Raw genomic sequence first — 23,534 nt, 5'->3', positions numbered from 1 at the left:
ATATCAACAATCACAAAAATTGAATGATTTAACAAGTTATTGGAGAGAACAATTATACATGCCAACTAAAAAAGAATTGGAAAGAATTCGTTCATTTGAAGATTTAATACGTAGACCATATTTTCATCCACAACCATTTCAAGATTATGAATTGGAACATTTTAGAAAATATATTGAAAATGAAAAGAATGAATATTATCAAAAACAAAACAAGTGGTGTGATCAAGAACATTTAATTCAAACATTTGAAAGATTTATTGTTTATTGTTCTTATTATATTGAATTTTGGAATTTATATTTTAATTTTTTAAAATCTGAAAATTTAAATTTAAATGAATTATATGATCGTTTAATTAATTATAGTGTTTTAAAAGATAAATATTATGTTACATTACAATATATTGAATATTTACAATTAGAAAATCAAAATGATAAAATTGATGAATTATATAATAATTTAATTAATGTTAAATCAATTGGTCATTTAGAATCAATTTTAAATTGTATTAATTATTATCAAAGAAAATTAAATTATCAAAAAGTTGAATTTTTATTTGAACAAAATTTAAATTTAATTAAAGGTAAAAATTCAAAATGTTATTTTTTATTGGAATTTATTAAATTTAATTGGAAAGTAAAAAAGGATTTGGAAAAAACTAGAAATTTATTTAATCAATGTTTATTACAATTTTCAAATTTAAAAAAACCATATCAAGCTTATTTAGAATTTGAAAGTCAATATTTAATTGATCATCCAAATGATATTTCCTATTTTGAAAAGGCAATTAATTTTATTTTACAATTAGATTTATCTAATTTTGATTCTCATCAAAATAATGAAATGATGGTTGATGAAGATCAGAATTCTAATAATACAATGGTTGATAAAACTGTTAAACATTATATGAGTATGTGGGGTTTATTACCTAATAATACCAATACTACTACTAATAATACCAATAGTAATAATAATGAATCATCATTTGATAAAGTTGCATTCAAGATTGAAATATTAAAATTATTAAAACATTATACTAGTCAATATTTTAATTCATTGGAAAAGATTCAAGAAATTAAAAGTGCAATTACAAAATTGGAAGAAGAGAATCATGACAATCAAAAGAAGAGAAGACTTGATGGTACCACCTCCACAATTGATGCAAAGAAAACTAAACTTGACACTAATGCATCATTATCTAATTCATCATCAACAATAGATCAACGATGGACATTGGATCAATACAAACAATACTATCAACAATATTATCAATATTATCAACAATTTACTCAAATTTAATTAAATTCATTATAATAATCAAATAATTCATGCTTATCTGGTATTCTTAAACCCTTCTCAATTGGATTATTTTCATTAAGCATTATTTTTTGAATTGGTTTCATTGCTTGTAATGAAGGTATTGAAGGTAAACTTTTTGAAACTGCATTTCTTTCATTATTCTTTGATTTTTTAAAACCCATTAATAAAGCATTCTTATTAGCATTTAAATTTTCATCTCTTTCATCTAAAAAGAAATTACAATATTCATGATCTTCTATTTGTCTCTTTGCACCTGTATGTTGCATTTGATTGAGTAATGTATTTTGTATATTGGAGGCTTCTTCTCTCTGTTTTCTTCTCAATTCTTCACTAGCACATACATTATGAATTAATTGTCTATAAAAATCATCTAATTCTTTTTGTTGATTTCTTCTAGATGATTCCAATTCTTTTTCAAATCTTTTAACTGCCATATTCATTACATTCTTAGCTGCTGTTGGATTGGGTTGTCTAAATCCATTATCATAGGGTCCATAATTTGTTGATGGTGAAAATTGTGATTCTACAAAATCTGATGGAAGTACTGTTTGATTCTGTTGTTGTGGTGGTTGTTGCCTATTAAATGTATCCAATGTTTCACGTGTTAATCTTTGTGAAGATAATGAAGATGTTGGTGGTGGTCTTGGTATTGAAGGTGGATGTGGTTCATAATTCAAAGTATTTGGTTGATGATTTTGTAAATTTCTAACTGCATTCACTCCATTACCTCTTGCAAATTGTTGTTGTTGTTGCTGGAGTTGTTGATTTGATATTCTACTAGTAGAATGATAGGATCGTATTGAAGATGCAGATGAGCTTAATGGTCTATTATTTGTTGTTTTCATATCGTGAATAATTGTGAATGGATTACGAATTGAACCACCACTCACACTACTCCTCGTTGAATAAATCATGGATCGACTTGTTTGAGGTGGTTGTGCAGTATATTCTTGTTGCTGATGTTCAATTCTCATCTTGTTTAATAATTTTAAATCTTCTCTTGACATGATTCTATTAAATTTCTTTTTCATTGTTTCATGTTTGTTCTGTTGTTTTGAATTTAAAGGTTTTCTAAATTTATCAATAAAATCAAAATCAGAAACAATTCTCTTATCACATTTTAATTGACCAATTGAAGTAAATTCAATTAAAACTTTTTTACCAGTTGACATAATTTCACCTAATCTATTTCTAAACATTCTAATAGCTAACATTACAATTTCCTTTCTTGTACAACATTGTTGTGCTATTAAAAAATAATTAACTTCCATAGTTGGAATTGAATTATCTACAAATTTTCTATAACTTTTACAAATTTTTAAATTAAAATCTCTAATAAAAGATTCACTCATTACAAATACTAATTTTTTACTTTCAATAATTCCATTATTACCTGTATTTAAATGACTTGTAATAAATGAAAATCTTCCAATATTATTTATACTAACTGATTTGAAATTTTCAACTTGTTGATGAATATATTTAGTAATAGATGAAAATATTTCTTGTATTAAATGGAATTTTAAATCTCTAAATGGTGATGATGGTTTTAATCCATATTGTTGTTGTATCATTCTCTCGCAATCTTTATATAAATCTTCATTTGAATAGGCTCCAAGTGTTGAATCATAATTTACTTCATCAAAATATTTATTATTATTATTATTATTTGAAATACTATTATTACAAGATGATGTATTTATATTATAATAGTCTGTATTTATATTTTCATTTTGTTGTTGTTGTTGATGAGGCTGACTATTATTACTATGATAACTATGTACGCTCATTTTAGTAATGATGATGTTTTTAATGAATTATATCAATAATTTTATAGATAGGTGTAGCAATATTGTACTACGGAATGACAATACCAAGTGAGTTGTTATTAAATTGATATTATTATAATAGTTTAATATTAATAATATTATTAAGGAAGAGATTTTGTACAATGATGATATCAAGGCTTCAATAAAAAGCCTTAGATCAATATATGATGAGCAGAGCAGATGAAGGTAGTATATAACTCTTTTTTTGAATAGCCTAGAGTTCGAATCAATAGTTCTGACTTTGATCCTTCAGGGAGACGAGCAAGTAACAAGTAACAAGACCTCAATACTTGTGTTGTTTTTTTTTAATTGAGGAAAATTGTTGGTTTGAAAATTTGCAACGGTTATGTTGTTGGAGGTGACAAGTAGTTATTTTGAGTGAATTGAAAGGTCCACAAACAACATATAAGGCAATTGGTAATGTCTAGTGATGTTTTTTTTTGAAAATCTCTCTATCACAATCAATAACATTCATTACATGTATTGGTAGGTATTTAACAAGTGATTGTGTTGGTATAAATACAAGTTTTTATTACAGTATGTTAATTAACAAACTAACAATATACAATAAATAACTGACAAGACAATTTCAGAATATTAAATATAGAGTGTTTAAATATAAATGGAACTAAATGAATAGTAAAAGAGAATCAATTTACAAAAGATTCTCAACAAGTGCTTGTTGATGATTTCTATAATTTAATACATTCATTACCATTCTATTCTCTTCTATTAATCTATTTAATAGTGGATTATAAATTTTATTAATAAAATCATTTTCAATTTCTAAATTTAATTTTACTAAATATAATATATTTGTAAATAATAAATTTAATTTATCATACAATTCAATATTTAATATTATTTTATTTTTAGAAATTAAATCAATAACTAAATTAAAATTATGTAAACATGAAATTAGACAAATTAATTTTTCATTTTCATTTTTATAATCAAAAATATTTTTATATAATTCTTTTGATTTCTCTAAAAGGAAATTAAAAGAATTTGCATCTTTAAATAATAATTTATTACTAAATGTAAATGAACATTTAATTATAAATTCAAATTCTTCGTCAATATTATAATTATTTAAAATATAATTACCAATTTTAATTAAAATATTTTCACTAAATATAGGTAATGTTACACGTGAATATAAAATTAATAAAAATGAATCTTTTAAATATTTTAAATTATTATTAATTTTACCATAATTAAATAATATTAAACAAATATAAATTAAATCAATAGATTGTAAATATTCAATATTAAATATTTGTTTAATATATTTTAATACTTTAGAAGTATTTTGTAAATAACTTAAAATTAATAATAAATATTTTAATATAAATGGATTTATATCGTTATTATTATTAATATAATTTTCAATATAATTTAATTCAATTTTAAAATTTAATTGTAAAATATATTTTTTAAATAAATTCATTACATTTTTAGTCAAGTCAATTAATTCAATAAATTCAATATTACATTCTTCACTATTATATTCATTAATAATATCATTTAATGTATTTAATACATCATCTTTAACATGATAATCAATAATATTTAAAATTTCACTTCTTTTTATAGAAAATAATAATTTAAATAAAGAATTAATAATATGAAATGATGATTTTAAATATATATTTGGTAATATATTATTTAAATTTTCTTTTCTTTCATCTTGAATAACCCATTCAACTTCATCATAAATTTGTTGAATAAAATTACTTTTAAATTCTTTCATTGTAATAGTTTAATATAATTGTAATATGTTAATAATTGTAATAGTTATAGTATTATGTTTATAGAAAGTTAGAGTTTCAGAGTAGTAGTAGTAGTTGAATAAATAGTAAGTTTAAGGGTTTAGTTTGGTAGTTATATGAATAATAATTGAGGTATTTTTTTTTATTGAGGTTTAAAAATTGTTTAATAAGGTTCTAGAGAGAAGTAGGTTTCTTATTACTTTAATATTTATAATTATAGGTTTGAATACAATACTACTACTATTATATTGATGAAAATATGTTAGACTATTGAAATGTGAAAGATAACTTTTTAAATATACAAAATTAAAATGTATGAATTATTAGAATTCAACATTGCACTACAGAATACTTTACACTCTTAAATTCAAATATTGTAGATAATAGTAGATTGAATAACATAATTAACAATTGGAATCACCGAAATTGTATCGGAATTTAAATACCGAAATGAAACTTTCAAAGTTCATCAGCTACTATTAAAAATTATCTTCGCACAACAATCATCATCAATTGGAATAATAATAAAAAAAATGTTATCATCATCATCACCATCTTCTCCTTTAATAATAGTAGATAATGATAATAATAATTTATATTCATCATCATCATTAAATACTTTAAATGATGATAATGAATTATATTCACCTTCCTCTTCTATTGATCATTTAAAACATCATCATAACAATACAATAATATTATTTAATAATAATAAAACTATTAATAACAACAATTCAAATAATAATAATAATAATAATATAATTGATTTATTACCAATTGAAATATGGACTAGACATGTATTTAAATATTTAACATTACATGATATTTGTAATAATTTATATAAAGTATCAAATAAATTAAATATATATTTAGAAATTTATGATAAACATCAAATTTTATATAAAAAATTATGTTTTTATTATTTAAAAATAAATTTAGAAAAAATAATTACAAAATTGGAAAGTCATAATTTAACTATTAAAGTAAATAGAAGAAAAGGGTTTAAAAAATATTATGAAAATACAATACCAAGTGAACATTCTTTTTCTAACAATAGTTCAAGTCAATTAAGATATTATTTAAAAAAGGAAATTATTAGAATTAAAAATATATTACCTGATATATTAAATAAAAATATTAAAAAAAGAATATTAAAATGTATTATAAATAATTTACAAGAAACAAAGTTTCAATTTAGAAATAATTATCAAGGATTTGAAAAAAATAATAGAGAGAAAAATTCAATTCATTTTAAGTATTCTGAACCTTTAACCTATTATGATGAAAAATATTTTTATAATAATAATAATGATTTTGTATATAAACATCAATTAATTGCTAATAATTATAATGATGACTATGATGATGATAATGATGATGATTATCAAGATGATAATAATAATTTGTCTTATCATTATTCATCAGAATCATCTATTATATATCATTATTCAACAAGAGAAGAAGAAAAAACCTAATATCTTTGAAAATTATAAATTTAAAGATAATACTACAGATTTTGAAAAATTATTAATGTGTGTTGATGATGATAAAAAATGTAAAAAAAAGAAAGAAATTAAATGGTCATCCACATATAGAGGTTTAATGAAAGAAAGGGAAAATATTAAAATTAATAAGAAAGTGGAAAAATTTATTAAATATTTAACTGTGAAAAATAACTATAATAATTATTTAAAAAAATTAAATGAAACAATTACTACTATATTTAAACATTTAGTTGTTTATTTAAAACGTTTAGATAAATTTAAAAGACACAAGTTAATGTTTTTTAAAATATATAACAAGAATAATTTATTTGAATTTATTGCTTTCTTTATTGTAAAATATTTAAACGAAATAGAAAAACTGGACAATGAAAATATTGAAATTTTACAAAATTTATTAAAATATTTTGCAGAAGAATCTGAACAATTAGCAAATTTTGATATTAGTAGTTTTTTAGGTGATAACCTTGAGATATTGAGAAAGAATGAACAATTCAAATCAGCATTCAAACATACTCCAGAAATTGTAAAATACCTAAATTCTCAAATTGATATAGTAGTAAGAAAAGTTAAATATTCGAGCAAACACAATTGAATTATTGAATGAACGATCATTTTCAATAATAATATTAATAATACAATGAAAATTAAAACTTTACAAATTTTAATAATTTAAAGCATTGTTAAACCAACTTGTTCTGGTTCCAAATCTGGGAATTTGTAATTGAATAAATAATAGTACAAATAACCATCACCTGTACCAAATTTAAGCTTGTCCAAAAATTCCTTATTATCCAAAATATTAACACAATTGAAAACGTCAAAATCTCTTGTTTGAGCTTCAATTAAAGCAGTCTTCATTAATTCTTCAACTTTGGTATTTTTGCAAGTGTAGAAGAATAAATAAGCAGCTCTCAAAACTTGATGTTTTGGATTTCCAATAATTGTACTTGGAAGTGAATAGAATGAAATAAAATCAATAATCTTATCATCACTATCACCTGTAATAACAAATGAATAAATAACACCATCTCTACCGATAAACCAGTGAGCAACTTCTTCCTTTGTGAAAATTGGTGCAACTTTGAAACTTGACAAGTAATCATTTAACAATGCAGCAACTTGAGCACAATCTTTCGACTTTAAAGGACGAATATTTGGAATCTTTTCTTTTGGATTCAATCTATAATATTTCTTTGTAACTTCCATTGGATTTGAAAAACTACGAGCAAAGCTTGGAATTGAACTAAATTTGATATCAATTAATTTTTCAGGATTTAAACTACGATGATAATATCTAGCTTTGCTAATTGGACGTGGAATCACAACACCAGCAGTATAAATAGCTTGCCAAACATTTGTTAAATTAACACGTCTAGTAATTTCACCAATTAAAAGTGGTGCCAATCTCTTATCTCTCAATTTCTTATGAACACATAAAAAGTTAATTTCAACCATTTTAACATTCTTATCGAATTTTTCTTCACTTTCAGCTTGTTGGTGACGTAATCCAATTAACATTGGAATAGCAGCAATAAATGCAACAAATGTTTTTGATGATTCAACTCTAACAACACAATGCCAATCCTTTCTATATCCAGGTGGTGCCAATGCCCATTTCAAGAATTCCTTTGTGTAAGCAAAACGGAACATGGCATCATCATCTTCTACGTAATTACCTTCTAATAATGCATACAATTTACCCATATCTTCATCATTATCAACATCCAAATTGTACCATTCATAACCTTTTGGTAAGGCAAATGGTGTTTTTTGTACTTGATCCACAGTTCTAGTTTCAATTTCTCCTAATTGATCAACCTTTTCATCTATTTTCCATCATTTTGTAATTTCATATATATGTATTAATAATAAAGTGTTTATAAAGATGATGATGAAGAATTATTGTATGATGATTATGATTTTGTATTATAATATCAAATTGTATAAATAATAATCAATGGTTGGAATTCAATGAATACTACTATTAGAGTCTTAAATATGCTAAACTTACGAATCTTTGGTACAGGTTGATTGTTCCAGAATTTTCTATCCTTGGTGATTTCTTGTTCGGCTCTCTTTTTATCTTCATTTGGAAGATATTTGGCAACATTTTGAATAGCTTCTTGAGTGATACGTTGCTTTTCTTCTTGTTGACTACCACTAGAAGATGATGATGCTGATGGTGGTGGAGTGTTGTTGTTATCAGACGAAGACATTTTTTTAAAATTAGCCTTCGATGTATTGTTGTGGCTACAAGTTGTGTTGTTGGTTCATTATTGATGAAGATTATCATTGTCATCATCATCAGGTTACGTAGCCGAAACCAATGAACGTGATTGTAATTTGTTACAACTAAACAATAATACAATTTGCAATAATCATCATTTGAAATGTAAAATTGAAATTTAAAAAAAATTAGCCTTTTTCTTCATTATTATTTTGGCTTTAATTTTCATCATCATCATTATTAACAATATATATCGGATATTAATATGACTACTACTAATCAAGCCAATTTAATTGACCATCGTTCATTCTTCTCATCACATAGCAGTCAAAAAAAGCTTGGAGAGAATCAAAAGTTACGCTTGTTGGGAATTATTGATAAGAATATTGAACAATTAAAGATTTTAAATAATTATATTTATCCAATTAAATACAGAGAATCTGTATATGAACAAATACTTCAAAAAGGACCAGAATTTAATCAATTTGCAATTTTCAATGATATACCAGTCGGAAGTTTTTCATGTAGAGTTGATTCTTGTGAAGGAAATCCATCAATTTATTTAATGTTATTAGGTGTATTACCAAAATATAGAAAGTTAGGAATTGGTCGTGAATTAATTTCCAAAGTTTTTGAAATTTGTAAAAAGTTTTCAATTGATAGATGTCATCTTCATGTTCAATGCACAAATGAAAGTGCAATTCAATTTTATGAAAAGATTGGTTTTAAGAATATTAAAAAGCTTGAAAACTTTTATATTAATGATAGATTACCTGAAAATGAATGTAAAGATTGTTATTTAATGGAAATTGTTTTACAATAAATTAACATTTAATAACTATTGAAATATTTCAATAGACATCAAATATTTCATCTCCCTCAATTTACATAAGATTACCAGTAGTTTGAAATACATATGTATTTCCTCTCGTAATTAATAACTGATTAATAATCAACTAAAGTAACCATCAAATGATTATACCATCAATTCAATTCATAGCATAAAAAAATGTCATCCTTTATCAAGGCTTCATCTACTCCTACTTTTTCAACTTCATCAACATCATCCTCTCGTCCAACTCCTTCTCCCTCACTAACAAGGATTGGTGGAAATTATATGGATAGAAACAAATCACTCTTTCAATTTTCAATAGCCAAAATTCAAAACTATGAAAGAGTTTATCAGAGAGTTCTTGTCGATAGAAAACAAAAACAAAAAAACATTAAGGCTTTAAATATTTATTCGGACTTGGCAGAATGTTTGAGATTATGTGGAGCAGCACCGACCAGTGATCAATTAATGTTTCATTTCAATCAACATTTAAAATCTGGTGATGAATTCTTTACATTTGGTGATTTTCTTGATATATTGAGTAGACAATATGATTTGGAAAAAGATGTCGATTATGAGGATATATTTGCAAAATTCTTTGTTTTGAATAGTTTTGGAGAACGATATATACCAATTAAAGCATTGAAAAAGCTGTTATTTGAAATGGGAGTTGATCAATTAAAAAGTGAAACAGAGTTTGATTTATTTGTAAAACATATTTTGGGAGAGGAGGAATATAATCTTCAAATGAAAAGATGGGAAAAGAAGAAATCTAAAAATTCTCCCACTAAGAAGAATGAAAAACCTCCTCCTAAAAAAGTTAAATCAGAAGGAAATGATAGTGAATTTTTCAAAGTAGATGAAGAAGAGGATTCAAGTTCAGGTGAGGAAAAGGAAGAAAAACCAGAGTTGTTTATTTCTCTAGTACAATTTTTAGATTTAATTCAAAAGAAATAGGTTTTTACCATTTCAATTCTGGATTTTTCTTGAATTCCAAATATTCATCCATAATGAAACAACTAATTTCAGCTTCATTATCAACATTATTTTCCTTCAAAGTTTTATCCATTTTAAAGATTAATTTATCATCATCTTGTAAATTAACAACTAAATTATTTGCTTTAAACGAAAAGGCATGATGATATAATTTAAATGTATCATATTTACGTCCACGATGTGGAAGCAAACCTGATTCCTTTTCAATCTTTTCCAAAACTAATTTCAATAAATCATTTCCAGTTAATTCATTTACTTTAATATCCTTCAAGATTAATAATTTAATATTTCTATAATGGAAACTTTTAATTAATCTAACTGTGATGGTAATAACTTCCGATGAGGTTGATTCGGAACTTGATGATTCTTGAACGTTAGTTGTGGTGGTAGTTGAGGTTATTTCTTCAGACATTTTTTTTCAAAGCCTTCGGAATTTTTCTTTTCATTATTGAAGGCTTTAATTTAAGCTATAGAATTGTTAATTATTGCTAAGACTTGAGATTCTAGTATTAAGAGAGAAAGGAATGATATTTTTGATATTAAAGAGATATTTAAAATTATAATAACTGTCAAATGTTAATAATTATTTGATTATGATTTTAAAATCATTGACGTTAAAAAATGGATAATGATGACTTTCATTCAACAACCTCATCATTTCGTACCAATGATGATTTCAATAATTTATCCACTCCAATGAATCCCAACAATCAGAGAAATACCATCAATAATTTACCAGTGGTTACATTGGGTGGACAGGATGAATCTTCTTTTAATCAATCATCTAATACTACACCATCATCATCTAATAATAATATTGGAAACTCATCCAATCAACAATCAATATTTTCAAGTTTTAGGCTTCGTAATAATAACAATAATTCATCATCAAATAATAACAATAATAATCGTAATAGTCGTAATATTCGTACTAATAATTCTTCTAATTCTAACAATAATAATGAGAAAGATGTACATATTGAAGGATTTTTACAAAAACAAGGTAAAATTGTAAAGAGTTGGAAACGTAGATATTTTGTATTTCATGATGAATCTGAATTAACCTATTATACCGATGAAAAAAAGAAGAAAAAGAAGGGATCACTAAATATTGATAAATCAATTATTGTTGAATGTTTTAATGAATTTAAGAATGAATTTAATATATTTAAAATTGTAACAAAAAAGAGAGTATTATATTTAAAGACTAATAATTCAGATGAAATGTTCAAGTGGATTGATAAATTTAAAGAAGTGAATCAATCCATTCAATTTCTTGATGTTCTCCCAACGAGTAATGAAATGACTGAAGCATCAAGTGACGATGATGATGATGATGATCAGGATGATGATCAAGATGGTGGAGATGATCAGGATGATGAAGATGATCGTTTAACTGATGAGAATATGAGTACCATGTCTTCAATTCCAGATATTTTAGATGCAAGTTCTAAAAATTATAATTCCAATGCCATTGTAATGAATAATCGTCAATCTGTTAGAAATGGAATGGACATTGCACAACAATTATCAAGTCTAATGAAATATAATAGTAATAATAATAATGAAAATAATGATGATGAAGTTGATATGAATGTTTTAAAGGATGAACAATTGGCCAGAGAGGAATCTCAATATTTAGGTCAGAGACAAGTTTATGATCATTACGATGATGATGATGATGAAGATGAAGTTAAAGTTGTTGTAAAATCAACAAAGAAATCAATTAATCAATTACCAGGTAAATCAAGTTCATTCAGTGCTCTCTCAACAAGTACAACAAGAAAAATGAATTCATTCTCCTCATCTAAAAAAGAAGAAACCTCAGAACAATCATTGGTTATTGATGATATTACTTCATTCTTTATCATGTCAACTGAAAAGAATGAAAATTCAAATGTTAATAATAATCAAGATTTTGAACAACGATCAAATTCTATCAATTCAACTCAACGTAAAAAAATTCAACTTTTAGCACCAATTGAAAAGACAAATCCATTGGATAAGGCATTTCAAGATTTACATTCCAATAATAATAATAATAGTAATAATCAATCTCTAATGAGTGATATTTCAATGTTGGTAGTGAAACAAAACTTTCAAAGTTCAATTAAGGAAAAGGCATTTAATGAATATTATCAATCCATTTCACAAGAACAATCCATTCATCCAAATAATCATCATTCAAATCATTCAAATATTAGATCACAACATTTAACATCATCTAATAGTATATTTGGTGGTTGGTGGAGGTGGAGGTGGTGTTGGTGGAGGTGGAATAGTAATAGTAGTACATCACTATTAAATATTGAAAATGATAATTCAGATTCAGAAGATTCTAATGAATTTGATGAAAATGATTGGTTAATGAGAAAATCAGAACCAATGTCATCATTAATTGTTCATCCTTCATTTAAAGAATATTCACATGGAAGTTCAATTACAAAATTATTTATTTTAATTTCATCTATTTTTATCATGACATTTATTAGTACAAAATATTTAATTAATAATACTTTTAATATTATTGATAATGATAGTTCTTTAATGTTTATTATTTTATTTACAATTAATTTAATTTTAGAATTAATTTTCATGTATCCAATTATTATTTATCTATTTATGGATATTACTAATTATAGAATGAATATATTTAAATATTATTATCATCGTGAATTATTTGATATTCAAAATTCAAAATTATTTTTATCAAATTCTTTTATTGGTAAAATTGTTTTAATTTCATTCATATTAACATTTTTATCAAGTATTTTACAATATGCTGCCAGTTTTGGAATATTTTATGCTATAAATAGATCAACAGTTTGGGAATTTATATTTTATTTTAATATTAGTAATATTTTATTTTATAATTTTATTTTATTATTTATTTCAATTTTTATTGCTTTTTATAATTTTGTTCATGTTTATTTTACAATTATATTTGGTGTATTACTATATATAGTATTTTTATTAATTCCAAAATCAGAAATTATTCATGCATTTAATGATAAAATTTATTATTATATTTCATTAATTTATGGAATTTCATATTTATTTCCATTAATAATTTCAATTTTATTAATGTTATTTACTAAAAAGGGAATTTCATGTTTTTGTTTTTATAATAATGATTTTTTTAAATTTGATAAATTTATTTTTAAAAGATTAATTGGAAATTATTTAACTATATTTGGATTTTCATTTTCAACTTTAATAATTTATATAATTAATTCAATTATAATTTATTATAATTATTCTACAAGTGAATTTATTTCTTTTATTATTGTTACTTGTTATAGTTTAATTTATATTAAAATTTGTTTATTAGGAAATTCATTAATTACTATATATAGTAGAAGATGTATAAATAGATTAAATTACAAAGGATTAATTTATTTAAATATTAAATCAATTTTATTACTTTTAATTATAACTTTAATATTTATTTGTATATATTTAGTAACTGATATTACAAATATAGTAATGGAAGGAGTTAAATTAACATCAGATTCAACAATAGTTAAAAATATTGATCAAATAATACAACAATATTGGATTGTATCATTTACAAGTAGTATTATTTATGTTTTTATGAATTGTTATCAAATGTTTATTTTATCACATAATTATACAAATTCATACATTCCTTTAATTGGTACTTTTATAATTAATATAGTAATTACTATACCTGGATGTTTAATTTGTTTACTTGTTGATTCAATTCATTCAGTTTATTCAACATTTATAATTCAAATGTCAATTTATTCAATTTGTTTATTAGCATTTATTTTATTTTATTATATTAAATTAATTGGAATTGAATTTAAAAAGGAATATAATAGAATGATTGCACACATTTTACATCAACGTTATCAAGATGAAGAAACTTTTCAAAAAGGAAAAGGAAATCCTGACATTCCAATCGATACTATTTTACAACAATATGTTCAAATTAATGGAAATGGAAATGAATAAAATTTATTATTTATTATTATTATATATTTAATTATTTATATATATTTATATTACATATATTTAGTCGTTTTTTTGAAAGTTTAAGCAAGTTTATCATTGGTGATAGGAACATTGAAATAGTTTACAAAATATCAACTTTAAAAAAAAATGACGTTATTTGAATCTTCTCAATCTTCCACTTACCAGCTGTAATATTAGAATTGGTAGTAGTATTGTTAATAGAGAGAATAAACTCTATCTATTCGGAGGTTGTTTAAAAAATTCAATTTATTGTAATGATTTAATTGAAATTTGATATTACAACTAAAAAATGGAGAAATTTAACAATATTAACTGATCCGAATCATTCAATAGAAAAATTAATTCCATGTGCAAGAAATTGTCATACTACCAATTTAAGAAATTCAAATGAAATGATTTTATTTGGAGGTAAATCTATTAATAGTTTTCATAATGATATTTGGATATATGAATTTACAAATAATTCATGGAAACAATTAAATTCCAAAGATAGATTAATTCCACCTTTATATGGTCATTCAAGTGTAATTTTTAAAAATCAATTATTTATATTTGGTGGATATAATTGTAAAAATTATTTTGCATCAAATGAATTATTTAAATTTAATTTTACAAATATGGAATGGACAAGAGTGGAAATTGATTCAAGTCAAGAAGTAATTTCACATCGATATTATCATGCATCCGTGTTAAATAATGAAACAGGAGAGTGGTATATACATGGTGGTAGAAATTATGATTCAATTATTAAGGATACAATTAAGATTTCACTTGATTCATTGGAAAATGTTGGAAATGTCAAATGTCAAGCTGAGATTATTTTGAATGATAATTTTGCTAGATATGGACATTCAATGGTTTTGGAAGGAAATAAGTTATATAGTATTGGTGGTTGTAATCTAAATCAAGATTTCACAGATTGTACATGTCTTGATTTGGAAAATATTAGTGAAGGTTGGAAAATTGAAAAAAATCATTCACTTTCGAATATTTTCAATGATAAGGAAGTAGCTAGACCATGTCTCCACACTTTAGTTCAAATTCCCATTGATTCTTCATTTAATTATTTTATATTTGGAGGATTTCAAATGACTTGTGACATTTTGACATTTTCATTTAATATTGAACTATTCAAGAATCTGAATGATGATATTTTAAGATCAATTCTATTATTTCTTAATATTCAAGATTTAATGAAATTACATTTAGTTTCCAAATCATTAAGAATTTGTGAATTAACAAGTGAAGATCAATTTTGGAAAGATTTTTATTTAAAAAAGATGAAGGAATTTAAAATTGCATCAAAATATTTCTCTCAAGCAAATCTATTTGAATTAAATTTACTTAAAACATCAAATTTTAGACAAATTCTAATTGAAACAATTCAATCCATATTGTCAAAAGTTGAACAGAAGAATTCTAAAAGAATACGGACAATTAGAAAAGCAACACAACGTTTAGATGGTAAACATTATTCAAAATCATCTGAAATTTTACAATACTCTCAAATGAATGAAATGTTAGAAAAATATTCACCTCCTGCAAGTGAAAAGATAATTCAGGTTGGTGATGGATCAGTTGGTAAAACATCATTATATATTACATATGCTACAGGTAGCTATCCAGAAGAGTTCATTCCAACAATATTTGATAATTATGATTTGAGTGTCAGAGTTGAGGGAAAGAGTTATTTAATTGGTCTATGGTAAGTTTTATTGAGTCAATATGAATAATTGACATTTGAAAGGGATACTGCTGGTCCTGAAGGTAAGTAGTTATGAAAATACTTATTTCTACTCATCGATTTTAGATTATGATTGGTAGGTTGTTTTATATATTTCAATATTTTTCAATATCAATAGTTTACGTCCATTGGTAAGTAATAACCTATCTTATCAGTTGACTAATTGATTAATAGAATTATCCAGATACATCTCTATTCTTACTGAGCTTTAGTTGCGTAGCAGAAAATTCATTTTTCAATGTTGCACTCAAATGGATTCCAGAAATTAGACATCACTGTCCTGATACACCTATTATATTGGTGAATAATAAGGTTGACTATCGCACTGATCCAATTTTTCTTCTCAAATATGATACAAATCCAATCACATTTGAAGAAGGAGAGTTGATGGCTAAAAAGATAGGTTGTATAACTTATATTGAAACTAGCTCAAAAAAAAGATATGGTTTTGATGATTTGAGTGAAATTATATTGAAAGCAATTGCAATCAGTAGAGATGAAAATTATGGTAAATCTCATTCAAAGAAGTGTTTAGTACAATAATAATGAAGAATGATCTTATTGTTTTATTGATCTAGTGAAATGCTTAAACTATTCAAATAAACCATATATAAAATTAATTCAATTTAAGAAGATTTTATTTGAAAACCTTCTTTATTGTGGAATAGGCACTCGACCACATTTTAGAAAGTAGACTTTTCCCCATTTTATCAACTTCAGAGGTTGCAATATCTGTTGCTGCATTATCTACAATATCATACTTCTCAATTCTGTATTCTGGATTTGGTGATTTGTTCTTGATATTTTCCTTAGTATCCTCCACTGATGGATAAAAATTGAAAACTAATCCTTCATACTCTTTCTCATTCAAAAAGTTTAGTTTTGTAATTCTCTTATTGTAATATTCTGAAATTTCAGTATCAGATCGAGCCACATTCCAAACTCTAATGTCATTAAATTCACCAATAACATGATAAGAAATATCACCTGAATAATCAGAAAAACCAATCACCAAATTCATATCTGAACTTATTTGAATATTATGATCAGTAATTGTTTTACAATTTATCAATTGACCATTTCTATAAATCCTGACTGTATTATCTGCATAACTGAAAACTCCAGCAAAATGATTCCATTCATTCACATCTGGAATTGGAGCTGTAGTGAAATAATTTGGATCTTGATACCAATCTTGTACAAACATGTTAATAGTATTTGGATTTTCTTCATTGTTTCCGTTTGTATATTCAAATAATCCAAAACCATTATTCCAATCTCTATCAGTTAAACAACACATGACTGGAAAGAAGGTATGCAATTTAAAATTAATCCACATTTCAACTGTAAACCCATCAGTTCCTTTAAATCTATTTGCCATCTCATCATCAAATTTTACTTGCATTCCTACTTGTTGAGCTAAATTACCATTTTCATTATTCTTGAAAACAAATAATGAATTCCCTCCATAACCAGACATTTCATTCCAAATAGAAAATACTAATTCTCTATAGGAACGATCTTGCTTTTCCTTCATAAATTGTTCCAAAATATTCTTATCTGCTCGGTATGTTACAATCTCTGCCCAAATATTAGAATTCTCATCCATATATAAATTATAATACCAATCCTTATTAGTAATCATGAAGGATTTAATTAATTCGGGTTCATCACAAATAAACGAACAAATCACTCCCAATGGTTCAGGAGGTAATTGGAGAATACTTTGCATATTTTTGTATAACGATCGGTGGCAAGTGAATAATCAAGTTGGTGTGTTTTGATTTTTTTTTTAAAGTGTTTACTGTTTGGCCAAGTTCATTTTGGGTTTTTTGCTTTTCAAAGTTCATCTTCAAATTATTAATAAATCAAATAGTAAGATTGAAGTTGTTTACAAAATATTGTGAAAGTTGTTGTAATTACATTCAAAGGATTGAAGACAAACAAATTTTCATGCTCTACAACTTGTCACTTTTTATTCCAGAAATACGTGGATTAATAAAAATCAAATAACATGAAAAAAATGGCAAGAAGGAAAAGAGAAGAAACTGATCAACCAAAAAAGAAGACAAAATATGAACCTTTATTAGCGGAGAATGATAATAAGTTTTCAGGTGATGTTTGTTATGAGATTATGAAATATTTGGAAACTCAAGATTTGTTTTTTTCATGCTTGAGAATTAATCGTACGTGGTTCAATGTTGTGTTTGAAAGATTTGATAATTTTAAATTCTCCGCTCACAACTATGAAAGTGCCACAGTTTTATTGAGAATGATTAGAAGAAATAATTATAGTAAAGTTTATTATTCAACTTTGAAAGAATCGATTGATACTAGAAGAGAGACACCTACCTTGCTGGCAGAAAAGATCACAGAATTAGATTTATCATATTCTAAATTGGATAGTAGGAGAGTTAATACATTATATGATGTTCTTGATATTACTAAGAATTTAACAATCATTAGAATTGAAGGTAATCATTTTGATAAAAATGCAATGGATAAAGTGCTTAGAATGATATTTCCTCCAAAAACAAAATTGTCTTTAGAGAAGGAAAGAGCTAAGGGTAGAGATTTCAAGTGGGTTATTAAATCATTGGATTGCAATAGAGAAGTACACTTTTCAGGAAGTTTCTATAATTCATACCAGTTGAATCTTTAATACATGTATACCACTTCATTCTTTCATTGTTTTTCATTGTTCCTCTGATCAAGAGAGACGAATTCTTAATCATTTTGAATCAATTGATGAACAACTACAAATAAAATTATTGAATCATCATGCAGCCCATCATTGAATGTTTTACTTCTTTGTAGAAGAAGTGGCGGGAAAGTTGTATTGTTGTTTGGAGAAATCATGTAAACTGCCTTCAAATCTAAAAAAATAATGCACATCTCTTTCGCTGGCCAAGAAATTGAAGAAATCGATTTAGATAAGGTATATTTTTAATAAATCACTCAATAATAACATCATCAATTTTACAAATCATCACCATTGTAATTTATACAGTTCGGTGGAGAGGAAGATAAAAAAACTCTTAGTCTAGTAAAAAGTTTAGACTTATCTAGGAATGACATTCATCGGTTATCAAATCTACAAACATTTACTTCCCTCAACATTTTAAATTTATCTAGAAACAAATTAAGTAAGTGATTTTGAAGAATTAATTGGATGATTAATTGGTGATGAATAGAAAAATTATCTGGACTTCCCCTAGGACTAACAAAATTAGATGTTTCTCATAATTTATTAACAAAGATTGTTGGGATAGAGATCTTGTGTTCCTTACAAGAACTTAATATCAGTTATAATCACATCAATCATACCTATAGTTCTTTTCTAACTCTTGTAAATTTAACTCACCTCAACATGTCTAATAATCATATTAAATTATTGGATGGTCTTGAACATTTGGTAAAACTAGTGGATTTAAATGTAATGAATAATGAAATTTCAAATATTGATTCAATCAGAGCATTATCAAATTTAAGAAATCTTCAATATTTAAAAATTAGAGGGAATCCAATTTCCAAGTAAGTTGTAACGATTGCATAATTTTTCTAATTGTGTAGACAAGCTAGTCATACTAATGCAATATCTACTCTTGTCCCTTCACTTTCTCAAATTGATTCAGTGGATTTAAATAGTGGATTATTGGATGATCAGGAATCTATCTCAACTATGAATACATTAATAACTTCGGATGAGGATATGGAATACGAAACTGAATCTTCTTTAAGAAAACTGAATGTATTAAACTCTAAACGTCGTTTCAGTTTTCAATCAAGCTCTGAAGCTGGAGATAATTTTTCTACTGGTTCCTCGGTTACATCTTTTAAAAGACCCAGCACACCTCAACCAACAAGAGCAAATGCATCAAAAGAATTGTCTAGAGAACGACCTTCATCATCTAGAGGAGCTAGGCCAAATAGTGCCCCTAAGAAGTCTCACAGGCTGACGCATTCAGCTCCTGTACAACCTCCAAATATTCCAACACTTAAAATGTTAAACAATCAACCTTTGCCAACATTTGATGATGAGCAAACAATGTCCTTAAAGAGAGATGCCAGAGCAATAGATGACCTAAAACTAGTTTTGGCAGAGGAACAAACTGAAAATATCAGACTTGAAAAATCCAACGAAGCACTAAGAAATGAAATAATCTCTTTAAAGACTCAAATTAAGAACTTGAATTTGGATTGTGAAACATTTAGAACAGCCAATGAAAATCTATTGGCAGAAGCTGAGGAAAACAAGAAAAAGTTTGATAGAATTCAAAGAAATTATAGAAATATTCAACAATTGTACAAAGAAGAAAAGCAAAAGAGAATTACTATCGAAGAGAATAGAGTCGAGCTGCAAAAACAAGTCTCCAAAATGAGAGTAGCTCTCCACCAACACAAATCTAAGCTTGAAATTGACCATAGAGAGAAAACTCAAACTTTTGATATGGTTAAGGAACAACATGACCAAACTAAGAACGATATTAATGTCCTTTTAGAATATATTTCTGTGATGGAACAATATAATATTCAACAGCAAAAACAATTTGAGGAATTGTCAACAATTCTGGAAGGAACCAGACAAGAGGAAGTCAAAGAAATAACGCAGAGTATTTTAAGCTCAAGAAGCTCAGTAAGTGAACAAAATCCAGAATTAACGGAAAAGGTGAAAAGCATATTAGAAACTTACAATCCAGAAAGATCTGGAAAGAAAAACAGTAGAATGAGAGGAAATCCCAATGTTAGAAACTTTAATGATTTTAGACATTTGGCACATTCCAAGGCAAACTGTAGTACTTATCATTGGGAAACGTCTTTGAGACATGGTGGTGATTCTAAAAAACAGCAAGGCGTTTCGAATATGAATTCTAACGTTTACGTTTCAAGTCCAAATACCAGTAACATTATTCCTAGCTTGGAACCTAGGAGGCTACCACAAGTTGGGCAAAATATCACTCCACCTCAACAACCAATCGTACAACAACCTCGTTTAAATGCCATTACAATCCCTTCCGTCTCTCCAGAGAAACAAAAAAGTTTACAAGGTGAAAATCCACAACCTGCAAGTGGTAGTTCTAATATTTTCAAAATCATTGAAGAACAAAGTCAAAATTTGATTACTCAGCTCAAATCTAACGAATCTTTCAATAATAGTTATGAGGATAAGGTTGATTATCTCACAAGTTTTGAAGATACACATACTGACTACTCCACAAATTACAATTACAATCGGTTTGGAGTTAATGTACTATCAAGTTCTGAAAATTTGTTCTCCTTCACACCAACCAAAGATGAAGAAATTGCTGTTGTTACAGATACCCAACCAACTCCCACTATGGACGTAATAGAAATGGACGAACAACCTCCAATCACATCAAATGACGATCCACTCAATGCCTCTACCACATCTTCCAAAGATAATTTCTTTTCCAAATTATCTCCACAAGAAATTCATCACCTCCTTTCAGAATTAGTGAAACAGCAACAAATTATGTCTACCACAACAACTTCTGTTTCATCTTCAACTCTTGAACATTCTGCAACCACTAATACATCAACAACTCTCCATAGTCGAAGTGATTCCAATACCACCAATGATGATATGAAAATTAAGGAAGAGTCTTCCCTTGAACCGTCAACTGAGGAAGAAGTAGATATCAAACTGACAAGGGATATTCATTTCCCATCACCAGAACAAAATATACTCAATACCTCTCCCTACAAGAATGAAAGAGAAATGATTGTCAAACAGAGACTTCACGAAAGATTAGCACTCGAAAGAAGAAAGATGGGAGTTGGGTTGGATATGTAATTTATCACACAAAGTTTGAATTCAATAAATTCTTATTGGTGGGTCAATAAAAAAAGAATCATTTTTGTAAACATGAGGTCGGAATAATCAGGAGAATTGCAAATAGCGATAAAGTTTTTATTCCTTCCTTCCATCATCATCTCCGAGCTATTTGGTTAATCGGATCAAAAAACATAAGAAAAAAATGGTTGTACATCATCGTCTTGAACAAATTTATAATCACTTATATCCATCCAATAATAATGATAATAACGCTTCATTAAATAGTAGTAGTAGTAGTACTGATGGATCTGTCATGATGATGAATTTTACTTCAGCCACCACCAGTAGTGCCTCTGTTGATCGTGTCATTTATCAAAAACTTAATCAATATCCAATTGTTGTATTATATTTGAATGATGGTCCTGTTAATGCACTTTCTGCAGGATTTATCAAGGCTATTCAAACAAATATTGAAAAGGCTAACAATGATGATTCAGTCAAGGGTATTGTTATTGCTTCTAAATTGAAGGGTTTCTTTGTTGCAGGAGCTGATATTACTGGTATGTTTTATATTGTTAATTAATGGATTTTAATTCATTTAATTATTTATTCATTTTAATTTGAATTATTTGAATTTATACAAATAACCATTCAAATGATTTTAATAATTTTTTTGAATGATAATTCATTGATTAAATTAGAAATTGCTTCAGGACAAGGTAAAAATGTTCAAACAAGTGATGCACAAGTTCAATTCCTTCAAAATGGTAATGGATTAATGAATTTAATTGAAAATTCTCCTAAAAACAAGCCAACTATTGCTTGTATTGATGGAGTTGCTTTGGGTGGTGGTTTAGAATTAGCTATGAGTTGTAATGGAAGAGTTTGTACTGAAAGTTCAGTTTTAGGATTACCTGAAACTAATCTTGGTATTATTCCTGGATTTGGAGGTTGTAATAGATTACCAAGATTGATTGGTACAAAGAAATCAATTGAAATGATGTTATCTGCTCAACCAATCAAAGGAAAACAAGCATTTGAATTAGGTCTTGTTGATAAATTAGAAAAGGATTCATCAAAATTGTTAAATTCTGCCATTGAACTCGTTTTAGAAATGATTAATGGAAAGAGAAGTATTAAGAAATCACTTTTATATTCAAAAGTTTTACTTGAAGAAGGTAATTCTGTTGAAATTGTCAATCAAATTGAAAGCAAATTAGATCCAATTCAACAAAAACTTCCACATTTGAGAGCATTGATTAGAGTTGTACGTGAAAGTGTTTCATTCATCAGTAATGGATATTATGGATTAGATTGTGAAGGTAGAGAATTCTTAAAGATTGCCAATCAACCTGTTTCACGTGGAATGGTTCACTATTTCCTTGCTACTAAGGCCACCACAAAATTACCAAAATATTTAACATCCTCATCTTCTTCTCCTTCATCACCTCAAAAGATTAAATATTTGGGTGTCATTGGTGGAGGTACTATGGGTGCTAACATTGTTGTAAATGC

At 25.9% G+C, this 23,534-nt stretch overlaps 10 protein-coding genes across 10 annotated transcripts; 6 read left to right on the top strand and 4 right to left on the bottom strand.

The window, feature by feature from the left end:
* Positions 1 to 1,293: 1,293 nt before the first annotated feature.
* On the bottom strand, positions 1,294 to 3,108 carry NAEGRDRAFT_67732 (uncharacterized protein; the record flags this gene model as incomplete). Its single annotated transcript, XM_002677109.1, has 1 exon — positions 1,294 to 3,108. One exon carries the CDS (start codon positions 3,106 to 3,108, stop codon positions 1,294 to 1,296), a length of 1,815 nt encoding a protein of 604 aa, XP_002677155.1.
* A 3,985-nt stretch (positions 3,109 to 7,093) lies between these two features.
* On the bottom strand, positions 7,094 to 8,221 carry NAEGRDRAFT_33625 (glycylpeptide N-tetradecanoyltransferase 2; the record flags this gene model as incomplete). Its single annotated transcript, XM_002677108.1, has 1 exon — positions 7,094 to 8,221. A coding segment is annotated over one exon (1,128 nt), but the record flags the coding sequence as incomplete, so codon positions are not given.
* A 695-nt stretch (positions 8,222 to 8,916) lies between these two features.
* Positions 8,917 to 9,474, top strand: NAEGRDRAFT_67730 (uncharacterized protein; the record flags this gene model as incomplete). The annotated part of the gene is made up of 1 exon (XM_002677223.1): positions 8,917 to 9,474. The coding sequence occupies one exon, from the start codon at positions 8,917 to 8,919 to the stop codon at positions 9,472 to 9,474; it is 558 nt and encodes a 185-aa protein (XP_002677269.1).
* A 186-nt stretch (positions 9,475 to 9,660) lies between these two features.
* NAEGRDRAFT_67729 (uncharacterized protein) lies at positions 9,661 to 10,440 on the top strand (the record flags this gene model as incomplete). Its single annotated transcript, XM_002677222.1, has 1 exon — positions 9,661 to 10,440. The coding sequence occupies one exon, from the start codon at positions 9,661 to 9,663 to the stop codon at positions 10,438 to 10,440; it is 780 nt and encodes a 259-aa protein (XP_002677268.1).
* A 4-nt stretch (positions 10,441 to 10,444) lies between these two features.
* AM61 (uncharacterized protein) lies at positions 10,445 to 10,804 on the bottom strand (the record flags this gene model as incomplete). The annotated part of the gene is made up of 1 exon (XM_002677107.2): positions 10,445 to 10,804. A coding segment is annotated over one exon (360 nt), but the record flags the coding sequence as incomplete, so codon positions are not given.
* Positions 10,805 to 11,100: 296 nt separating this feature from the next.
* On the top strand, positions 11,101 to 14,457 carry NAEGRDRAFT_67728 (uncharacterized protein; the record flags this gene model as incomplete). Its single annotated transcript, XM_002677221.1, has 3 exons — positions 11,101 to 12,913; positions 13,943 to 14,001; positions 14,314 to 14,457. The coding sequence occupies 3 exons, from the start codon at positions 11,101 to 11,103 to the stop codon at positions 14,455 to 14,457; spliced, it is 2,016 nt and encodes a 671-aa protein (XP_002677267.1).
* Positions 14,458 to 15,995: 1,538 nt separating this feature from the next.
* On the top strand, positions 15,996 to 16,765 carry NAEGRDRAFT_60629 (rho family small GTPase; the record flags this gene model as incomplete). The annotated part of the gene is made up of 4 exons (XM_002677220.1): positions 15,996 to 16,183; positions 16,226 to 16,249; positions 16,341 to 16,353; positions 16,397 to 16,765. The coding sequence occupies 4 exons, from the start codon at positions 15,996 to 15,998 to the stop codon at positions 16,763 to 16,765; spliced, it is 594 nt and encodes a 197-aa protein (XP_002677266.1).
* A 94-nt stretch (positions 16,766 to 16,859) lies between these two features.
* On the bottom strand, positions 16,860 to 17,954 carry NAEGRDRAFT_67726 (uncharacterized protein; the record flags this gene model as incomplete). The annotated part of the gene is made up of 1 exon (XM_002677106.1): positions 16,860 to 17,954. One exon carries the CDS (start codon positions 17,952 to 17,954, stop codon positions 16,860 to 16,862), a length of 1,095 nt encoding a protein of 364 aa, XP_002677152.1.
* A 291-nt stretch (positions 17,955 to 18,245) lies between these two features.
* Positions 18,246 to 18,884, top strand: NAEGRDRAFT_67725 (uncharacterized protein; the record flags this gene model as incomplete). Its single annotated transcript, XM_002677219.1, has 1 exon — positions 18,246 to 18,884. One exon carries the CDS (start codon positions 18,246 to 18,248, stop codon positions 18,882 to 18,884), a length of 639 nt encoding a protein of 212 aa, XP_002677265.1.
* Positions 18,885 to 19,904: 1,020 nt separating this feature from the next.
* On the top strand, positions 19,905 to 22,037 carry NAEGRDRAFT_67724 (uncharacterized protein; the record flags this gene model as incomplete). Its single annotated transcript, XM_002677218.1, has 1 exon — positions 19,905 to 22,037. One exon carries the CDS (start codon positions 19,905 to 19,907, stop codon positions 22,035 to 22,037), a length of 2,133 nt encoding a protein of 710 aa, XP_002677264.1.
* Positions 22,038 to 23,534: the final 1,497 nt, after the last annotated feature.

The sequence above is a fragment of the Naegleria gruberi genome (assembly GCF_000004985.1).
Source record: "Naegleria gruberi genomic scaffold NAEGRscaffold_24, whole genome shotgun sequence".
Lineage (NCBI taxonomy): Eukaryota > Heterolobosea > Eutetramitea > Acrasida > Naegleriidae > Naegleria > Naegleria gruberi.
This window is presented reverse-complemented; position numbering and strand designations above follow the sequence as displayed.